This window comes from Mytilus californianus, unplaced genomic scaffold, assembly GCF_021869535.1.
Source record: "Mytilus californianus isolate M0D057914Y unplaced genomic scaffold, xbMytCali1.0.p SCAF_4, whole genome shotgun sequence".
NCBI lineage: Eukaryota > Metazoa > Mollusca > Bivalvia > Mytilida > Mytilidae > Mytilus > Mytilus californianus.
The window spans coordinates 81,551,988-81,562,741 of record NW_026262690.1 but is presented as its reverse complement, the minus strand read 5'-3'; the positions used below and the strand labels follow the sequence as shown (position 1 = coordinate 81,562,741).

General features: G+C 30.6%; 1 protein-coding gene across 7 annotated transcripts in view; it reads right to left on the bottom strand.

Moving 5' to 3' along the window:
• LOC127738678 (phosphofurin acidic cluster sorting protein 1-like) overlaps window positions 1-10,754 on the bottom strand; it is a 73,125-nt gene that overhangs the window by 5,902 nt on the left and 56,469 nt on the right. For 3 of the 7 annotated variants that reach the window (XM_052250006.1, XM_052250012.1, XM_052250013.1), the window contains 6 exons: window positions 10,328-10,367; window positions 9,751-9,768; window positions 8,771-8,824; window positions 2,439-2,586; window positions 1,761-1,996; window positions 285-389 (listed from right to left, as the gene is read on the bottom strand). In XM_052250006.1, coding sequence (XP_052105966.1) covers window positions 285-389; window positions 1,761-1,996; window positions 2,439-2,586; window positions 8,771-8,824; window positions 9,751-9,768; window positions 10,328-10,367 — 601 coding nt within the window. Of the gene's footprint in view, window positions 1-284; window positions 390-1,760; window positions 1,997-2,438; window positions 2,587-4,727; window positions 4,752-8,770; window positions 8,825-9,750; window positions 9,769-10,327; window positions 10,368-10,754 lie in introns of all 7 variants that reach the window. The other 4 variants (XM_052250007.1, XM_052250010.1, XM_052250009.1 and 1 more) reach the window with 4 other exon arrangements.

The window sequence follows — 10,754 nt, the reverse complement described above, 5'->3', positions numbered from 1 at the left end:
ACTCATGACTGTCAAGTCGCTGACCAAATATGAAGAAATTCTGTTCAGTAGTTCCTGAGAAAAGTTGCAAAAATTGAACAAACAGACCAACAAGGTAGAGTAAGGATATAATATATCAATTGCAGAGCAACTGAATATCTGGTGGGTTTTAATGTAAATGATCTGTATTGTAGTTTTTCAGCAATGCCAAAGAGAATAAGTATATATTTACTGATATTTATCTGATGTAAATATCAATTTTGTTTATTTAACATTTGATACAAATAAATTGTTTCCATACAAACCTTTAAGAGAATGATTTTGACTTTTTGATGTACATATTAATCTACTTATCCCATCAACTGTATGACTTTTTGATTCTGTTTCTTTGGCCTTTTTCAATCTCATTACTGCAAAAAAAAATTACTTTAAATTACTCATGAATAATAATTTTTTTTTGGTTAGAAAAACCAGTTTTTTATATTAGCTTCAAATTCATTATCTTTTCAACTCCTATATTATATCATGACTTTTAAATGGAATAAAGTGTTTTGTCGTATTATCATTGATCCATGATGCAAGTAAGCTTATGGGTTTTGCTCATTGTTGAAGACCATACAGTGACCTATAGCTGTTAACTTCTATGTAATTTGGTCTCTGGTGGAGAGTTGTCTCATTGGCAATTATACCACATCTTCTTATTTTTATATTCAATTGCTATTCTGTAATCAATTTTAGTCAGCTGCAAAAATATTATTCTCTAATTTTTTCACTATTTTCACATTTCCCAACCTATTGTGAAAAAATTGTTCTCCTCACTAGTGAAATAACTGTTCTTGGCAAATGATTGGTCGAAGTTTAATTATGACGTCAAATTTTCTTGGTTTCTTCTGAAATCCCTATTGTGGCGTCATTAAAAAAGGCGACCATGTCTGATGACGTCACAAATAAAGAACACAACTTTCTGCAAATCTTTAAAAAGGAAGGATAAAAGTCATTAGAGAAACAGATTCCACCACTACAACTCGTGTATTACAATATTTCTCACTCTTGACAGTTAAATTTTAATTGTTTAAAAAGCTCGGCAAGCCTCACTCTTTATATATTAAAATTTAACTGTCTCGCGTCAAGAAATATCGTAACACACTTGTTGCAGTGGTGGAATTTATATTTCTATGTATATTAAAATAATATTTAAAGACCAAATATCTTCATATGAGTTAAGTCTGTACCCTTTTAAACTAGCCCAGACTACTGTTTATGAATGAAAGGAAACCGTTAAATTCATCAATTAGAGCAAATTAGAAAGCATGTGTCTGATCCATTTGTCCTATTGAACAATAAAATGTTTAACAAGAATATGTCCATAGTACACAGATGCCCCACTCGCACTATCAATTTCTATGTTCAGTGGACCGTGAAATTGGGGTCAAACTCTAATTTGGCATTAAAATTAGAAAGATCATATCATAGGGATCATGTGTACTAAGTTTCAAGTTGATTGGACTTCAACTGCATCAAAAACTACCTTGACCAAAAACTTTATCCTGAAGCGGGACAGATGGACGGACGGACGAACGAGCGAACGAACGAATAAACAAACAGACGCACAGACCAGAAAACAAAATGCCCCAACTACTATCGAAGGTGGGGCATAAAAATATAGATGGGTTGTCAATTAAGAAAGTGTTGCATCACAAGAAAACAGAGAGTGATCCATGTGTGTTAGCTTTGAATAAATGAAGGTTTCAAAATGTTTTTAAAACAACTTGATAACTTACTTTTTTGTTTCTTTTCCTTCATGACAGACAACATAGTAAATGTTGATGACTGTAGATCAGACATTGGAATACCGGGTTGAGCTAATCGTTGTACATGTATGTATTTAAACGTTGTTTTTAGCGTGATTTTATTACTGTCCTTTTTACTGGCCGATGTTTCAATTTTTACAGGAGTAGTCCAGTATTCTATCTGTAACTCCAGCAATTCTCCAGGAACAGGAATGGGTGTTGATGAACTAAAAAAAATCAAGTGACATTATTTTATAAAAAGCATAACTTTAAACTACTACTTTTCAAAATGCAAAAATATTGTTCAACTCTGGAAGTATTTTATTTGTTGGTACCAGTTTTTGTAGTCTGTGAAAAACATGGTTGGTTATTTAGGTTTGTTATTCATGGTTGTAAGATTTACAAATTCATATTCAATGAAAAATATATTTTTTGTTGGTACTAAATTTCTTTGTTGGAGGGAACCAAGAAATCTACAAAAATGGATATTATAAAACAAAATATACTTTTTTTCCATACTCAATTTTATTTTAAAGTACAGGTAGTTATTGTAGATCAGCATTATATTCCCTGTAGAACTGTAGGTTTTACTAGACAGTAATATGCATGGTTTCAGCAATTTTCTACAATTTCTCTCCAAGTGAAGCAGGCATTAGAAGAAATACTTACCTTTGATTGGATGTAGCCATAATGCCAACATTGGGAGAACTTGGTGGTGTATTTGTTTCTTTCTGTTTCTCCAATGTATTATTAGATGGTGGAGAACTGGATAATAATGCAGGTGAATTAACAACAGTACTAACGTCATCAAAATCCACTGAAATGAAAAAAAAAACAATATTTATTTTGTACATTTCAAACAATGTAAATAAAAAAATTAAATTTTATAAAAAATCAGATTATATATATTTTTTCTTTTTTGTGCAAAAAAAGTCAGAAAAATTTGTAATATACAGTGATGTAAACACTTTAAACTACTTTCTGATAATAATTTAATTTTGGATGTAACAGGTCTTCTGATTGGCTGACATTGTTTTGTTTATCAGCTCATAGACATAATTTTGTCATGTGACCGTGACGTCATCAACGTTTTTTCATGGTTTACTCCGGTTTCAAATGGAATTTAGAATTAAATTATAAGAAATGACTGTAATATTTTTTCTGTCTATTCGAAATAACATAAAAAATTTGGTGCACACTTTAAAATAACCCGCTACGCGGGTTATTCAGTGTGCACCACATTTTTGATGTTATTTCTTCATAGATAGAAAAAATATTACAGTCATTCCTTAAGGAAAATCAATATGCAAAAAAAAGCAAAACAATTGATACACTTCAATGTACACCTGCTACAATATCAAGACTTTTAACTTATATTTTATGACATTAAAGGACAAGTTTTCCTTAATTTTCCTTAAAAAAGGGCATGCCAAATTTTACTTCTTTTCATATAAAATAAAAATAAGATTTTAACAACGCAAATAAACGATTTTTTATCAGCTTTATTATTTTCCATAAAAAAGGGGATACCAAATTTTACTTCTTTTTATATAAAATAAAAATAAGAATTTTACAATGCAAATAAATGTTACAGAGTCATAGATTTAATGAAGATTTCTTATCCAAATAATTGAGCTCTATGTAGGCCATTGCAATGAACCTTCAAGAAAATCATTATACAAGAAAATAGGTTTATCTTCATCAATACATCCATTCTGCATACTTTTCTTCATAAATATCACTTTCTTGGTTTACATGAAGGCCTATCTTTTAAGTGTTTACCAAATAAATGAGGACTGTTCATGATTACAGCCAGTCTTTGGAAGTACTAAATACTGCTGTATTATTTGAAGTAATGTAATTCTGATAGGAGACATGTGCTACATGTTAACAAATACAACATTTTATAAAAAATAAAAGTTTTGTATTTTTTGGTGGGGAACTGGATAACAATTGATATAACGTCGGGTAATTTAATGATTTTACCACAAAAATAAGGGGAGTAAAGAAAGGATAAAAATTCGAAAATAAAGAACATTGAAGGACTGTTAGACTGTCAAAGTGATAGTGGTTTTGTTTGACCCAAAGAACAACCACTTGTCTCAGGTCAATATGTTTACAACAATAAGTAGGTTTGAGGGTAAAACAAAACAAATGCTGCCAGAAAACCTGTTCTATTAGTTTTGTTATACCACTGTCATATAAAGTTCAGCATGCAATACAATAAACCAATCAGAATTTTGCCACACCTTTGTGAGTCAACATTTAAAACATGATTGACAGGTTGGTAAAACTGGGAAAGCAGCAACAATGTTGTGTATGTAATCTTTAAGACTCTGTTAAACAGGAATATTATTACAAGGGTATAAAACACAAACATATAGTGGAGATGATCTATTTATGATGAAATTTAGTCATAAAAGCATGGAAGATTTTCATACATGTGATCAACCTGGAGATCATAAATTTAACTTTAAATTTTAGCTTTCTCAGACTGAAATTTTCTTAATTTCACAAAATTTCAATAAGAAATACAGTGATTGACGATTTTCAGATGCAGTAAACTTACAGATTTTTTTCAAATAATACATTTCTACAAAAATAAAATGATTTAAACTGTGTTGAAAAGGTCAAACTGGTTCTTCTCTCAAATAAATATATCAACAAAGTTAGAAAAATGTGTAAAATAAATTTTGGAGAAGTCAGCAGGAAACGGCTTAATGCAAATATCAGTTGGTTTACAATAATGGGTACTTTCAAAAGTCTTGAATTTAAAACTCCAGGCTGAAGGTTCACATGTATGATTTATATATATGGTAAGTAAATGAAGTAAATAAATACATTAGACTTCTACAAATTACACAACTATAAATAACAAAAGGAAAACAATCATTATAAAAAGCAAACATGAAACTTAAGTAGTTGACAAAGCAAGGAGAAGAAAGGTGCAGGTCTTACATGCACTCTCTGCATGGTACAAATCTGTAAAAGCAAAAGAATAAACACTGAAACTAATCATGCTAACTTAAATGTTAGTCTTTCATAGAAGACATGTTGCCTAGCACAGATATTACATGTAATAGCACACATCAGTGTTACAAATAATGACTTTATTTATAACCTTGACTACTGATAACAGATCTAGCATGGTTGGTATTTTGTTACATAGACAACTTTCAAAATGTTGGCAACAGAAAACAATATTGCTAAGAAAATCATACAAAAAAAAACAATAAGATTTCCTATTTGCTGGAATAAAGAAAGGTAATCCAAAATTTAAAAAAAAAAAGATAGAGCACAACTTCTCTTTTTATAGAACCATATGCACAAATTTGGTTGGTTTTATCATGAAATCTCTGAGAGTAGCTGGATGATTTATCTTAGAGGTGATAAAGATTTAAGAAGTTTTTTTTTTTTTTTTACCACCTTAATAAACCACGATTTTGGCAATTAAAAACTCCACATATTAATGATTAATGTGATCAAAATTAAAATGTGCAGCCTTTCATTTTCTGTACAACTTCATTTTTTTCTATAAAGCAGTGTCGATGAAGATGTGACGATGAACACCACAGAAAACAAAGATAAAACAACAGTGGTTAGTGAACCCAAAAAGTCAACTGCTATGCACAAAACACATACATATGTTTCTAGCTAATAGCTAGTTAATCTGAATATACCAAAGCTGTAACTGTTAACTATGTATATGCTGAGAACAGATTATCAATACCCTGAATATTGCAGAAGTATGAGCAAAGGCCTAAAATTAAATTATTTTTAATACCAACCACTGTGCGGAGTTAACTTCTTAAACCATGGATCCCTAAATATTGAACTGGTTTGTGTTTGTTGTTTGTTTGTGTTTTAACAATACTTTCAACTACCTTGGCTATTAAGTATTTGGTGGGGTTCAAACTTTTAACCATCCTTTCTCAAGTCATGATATCTGTCAGTGTTGTCTTATGATGGGTAGCTCTCTCATTGGCAATCATACCACATATCCCTATTTTCATACTAGTGTCAAGTCCAGGTCTTACCTCATGTTAATTCCTTCACCAGAAAATATTAACTTATGAAAGCTGTTACAATGTCAGAATCCAGTTAGATTAGGGCTATTCCAGGGGAAAATGCATGGTAGAGTTGGACTCCACAGGATATTTTTCTGTGGGTAATAGGGGTGAAAGCAAATACAATTCTGTTACAAATGAAAATAAAAATTATGGTAGTAAAATATGTTATTATACTTCACGTTAAAATGCCATATTTTGATTGGCTTCTACGAGGGTGTTAATTTACTCTATCACATGGCTGAGCGGGTGACAATTTTTTTGAATGTCACCCTCTTGTCCAGACCAATCAAAAATCGATAATTTAAAGGACAATGAATTGAATTTACATCAAGTGATTAAATACAATGCTTAAGTTCTATGTTTTGGCTCAGATTTTATTATTTGACTGTCAAAATAAAAAAATAAAACATCTTGCCTCACTTTTGTTGTTTTTTTCTAATACCCGTAACGTTGTTATGTACTTGACGTCATAGAAAATACTTTTAAAATAAAATTAATCTGTAAAAGACAATAATGATAGGACATTCAGTATAATATATTAAATAACACATAGCTGAGAGGGTGATAGAGCAGATTGGTACCCCTCAACAAAGCATTGTCAACCTTGGCTTGACAATGTTTTCTCGGGGTAACAATCTGCTCTATCACCCTCTCAGCTATGTGTTATTTATATATTGTCCAACCCCCAAACCACCTACATTTTTTCATGGAAAAGCATTCAGCTAGAAAGTGAGTCCTAATTATGGAAGGTCAGTGAGATATTTCTATGAAAGTATCAGAACAATATTAACAGCATGAATAACAAATTTGCAATAGATTTTCTTGTTGCTGTAAAATGAAAGGACTTATTGCACATTATTTTCTATTGGACATTTTCAAATTATTTTTTGAAAATGTACTGTTTTGCCAAAAGTATTCAGGAAAAGCATGGAACTCCCAACTTTAAAAGATATGAACCTTATTAATCTTTTTTGAGAGAGAAGCAAAATTTAAAATCAGATATTCTATTGACTAGAAGAACTTACAAACTCCCCCCACTATATACAAACAAAGATGATTCAAAAATAATCATTTACTGCCAATTTAATTAATTGAAAAAAGGAGATCTATGGCTTAGCCTGCTTATAACAACCATCAAAAAATTATAAAAAAACCCAACTATATACTAACTGTTTCTACACTATCTATCTCAAATACAGAATAACCAAATAAGAAAGACTCCTTTCCTGTAATTAGTTCTGAATATAGGCAACAGTGATGAAAAAAGTTTTATTAACTAAAGCCTTCCAGTGTAACTAGCCATTGACAGTATTCAGACCAATTCACAATGTGATTAGAATGCAAATCCTGTGTACAAGCTTTCCTTAAAAGGATCTGAAAACACTCGGATCTATGTCTGTTTGAAAGACTTTTCTGGATTCTCTGGTTTTGTTAGATTGATACACACCTTCAAAAACTTGAAGGCTGAAATTTCATTGGCTGATGTAATAATTACCAGAACAGAAAGTAAAACAGAGTGTTGTCAGATACTTGTAAGCAAAGCTTGGACAGAGGATCTTTATGTTAATCAGATTGACCAATTCACCAATCTCAAATGTATATATATTATCATGCAAAAATTAATTTAATATCCTACATTAATGTTCCAAACCACACATGTAATAAAAATAACACATATATACATGTATTATCTTATCATTTTATTCAAATAAATCTTTAAATCTATTGCATGGATACTAGTATATGTAAACATCTCTATTTTGAACCTAATTGAAGATAGTGCTTTGGTATGCTACTGTATGTATTAATACAAGTTTTTATTTATTGTTTAACAGATCATATTTTCTACATAAAAATAATTAATAAAGTAATTTAAAATTAGGAGAAATAAATGGGGAATGTGTCCATGAGACACAGATGATGCCCCCACTTGCATATAATGTTATAAAGGGACATAACTCAAGAATGGTAAAAGTGACGCTACCCAAATTTGTATTTGATCTGAGTTTTGTGGTAATAAGCATTGTGTATAAGTTTCATAACATTTGGTTGAGGCAAACTTAAGTTAGAGAACAGAAACGAAAAATTCAGCATTTTTTCCATTTGTAAAGGGGCATAACTCTAGAACGGTAAAAGTGACGCCACCAAAATTGTAAACTGATCTGTGTTTTGTGGTAATTAGCATTGTGTATAAGTGTCATAACATTTGGTTGAGGCAAACTAAAGTTAGAGAACAGAAACGAAAAATTCAGCAATTTTTCCATTTGTAAAGGGGCATAACTCTAGGACGGTAAAAGTGACGCCACCAAAATTCAAACTTGATCTGTGTTTTGTGGTAATTAGCATTGTGTATAAGTTTCATAACATTTGGTTGAAGCAAACTAAAGTTAGAGAACGGAAACCAATTTTGGGACATACGGACAGAAGTACAGACGGACATGGTTAAAACTCAATGCCCCCTCCGCTACGACGGGGGCATAAAAATTCACAGCAATTAAACAATAACTATCCTTCAGTTTTTATTTAAAAACATTACCGATACTTGTCTCTTAAATCAGGCTGATACTGATCTATCTAACAATATATATATATTGTGCATTTCTACATCCATGTCAAATGAACGACATACATAATTTAAATGCATGAATATATATGGTTTGGAACATAAATATTTTCAGCTACCATAAATCATGCTAAAATATGCCCAAAAAATTGCATGCATGAAAATAAGATAAAAATTATAAATTTTGGTATGGATCATAATACATTTTTGGCAATAAACTTGGACTTTATTAAAAAAAATCACATAAAATGGTCTAACTTGGCAATGGAGTGGTTCTGGAAGAGATTGTTTGGTGCAGATGACATGAGACTATTTATTACTATGAGAAATTTAGTTAGATTTGCATATATCTAGGCATGAAATTTTACCCAATACACGGGCCAGCTCTAGGACCCCTGGTACAGTAGCAACACAGCAGGCCTCTAAAAATCATATAAATTACCTATTGAACGAACATAGTAATTTCAAATAATATTTTTATAACATCCGTTTTCATTTTCTTAAAGAAGATAATTTTACATTTACAATTTTTTTCAATGGAAACAATACTTGAGCAAACCAGTTTTCAGTTAAACTCTAGCTAGAGATACTTAAACAATTGTTAAATTTGACATTGCTCATGTGAAAAAGCTAAATCCAGATGACTATACCTTGGAACTATCTGATAAATACTGGTACCTACGCATTTACAAAAAAAAATCAGCTTTAGATGAAATTAAAATAGAATTGACAACCTGCTAGAAAAAACTGGTTGTCTTGTGTATGGTTGTTGTTGTAAATACATTTTTTTGTACATGTACTTAAAACATTTGTCTACTACCAAAACAGCTTTCAAGCATATGTTTCGATAGGCAAAGCAACTAATTAATTTTGTATCAAAATTTAGCGTTATAAATCTAAACAAAAAAGCAGCAAAATATCAATATTATTCAGGCAAAGGGCAGTAGCTATCTATATCAATATTATTCAGACAAAGGGCAACACAGTACTATATTAAGAAATAAAACTTAACGCCCCCTCCGCTACAACGAGGGCATAAAAGTAATCAATTCTTACATTTATTTTTATGCAAATACAAGTCAGTTGTTATCAATTTTAATGCATGCTTTGAGATATAAGCTTATTGTGGTAGGCACTAATTTAGATCTATGACATGTGCCACAATCCTTCTAGCTACACAATTGTTAAGTCTTTTTCATATCCTTAAATCTTATACATGTACCTATTTTTACAAGTGACACATAGGTTAAAGAAAGCATTCATATATCATCCGTATTAGTGTTATAGATCATCAATAGTAGAGAATTTAACGTATAAAGAGTTGAAGTATAATTAAAAATTTTCCTACCATTTGACTGAACAGCACCTATCATAAATACATGTTCATCATTCATTTACAGTATACCTATCTGTCTGGCATGATATACTTTATCCATCAATAATTATATAATGATTTTTATCTAAACAAAATTTAGAAACTATTGTGAGCTTATCACTGATATAGTTATCCTCTATAAAATATGTTAAATTGATTTCAAATGGAAGGCATCAATTGGGTTATTTCTTAATCTTTAAGGTATTGTATATCGTTAGTGACTACATTTCATTTATCAAGGATTTTTTTAATTGAGGCATCCCTATATAATTCTTAAGTCCAGAAAGTTTCAAACAGAAGTTGTTTTAAAAATTAGTTGATTCATCAGGTACTAATATTTTAAGGATTTCAAAAAATAATTTAAGAATTTGACATATTTCAGTTTTCTGTTGCTTCTCACGGGGCAAATATAACATGAATAGGTTAGGTAAACCTCAAACTTTAAACTTTTCCAAATAATAAAATAACATGAATCACAGAAATTCGCAAAGTATCATAAAAATAAAGAAAATACCAATTATTATACATGTATGTTTATCTATCTACCAACCTGATGCATTCGTTGATTCTGGATTTCCTATCTTCACTTCCTGCAAAAATAGACAACACAATTCAAAAGATCAGACATTAAAAGTACTTAGGACTGTTCCATTAAAACATACATGGTACCCAGGGAAGGCACTATAAAAATGGGGTAACCACCTATAGAGGCAAATTAAAAGTTCACTTACCGGTACATTTCCACTATGCAAAAACATAGATGACACCCACTCATAGTTGAGATTTGGAAGTGCCTTCCTTGGGTCCCATGGAACAGCCCTTAGCAGAGAAAACTGTCTAACATACATGTACTAACTAGTTAGTACATGTACCTAATTAGTTTTAATTACTACCAAGCTCCAGATACTAGTAGACTGCACTTAAACCTATGTTTTAAACATTAAAATTTCTAAAAAACATATCAGTAAAGAACAGTA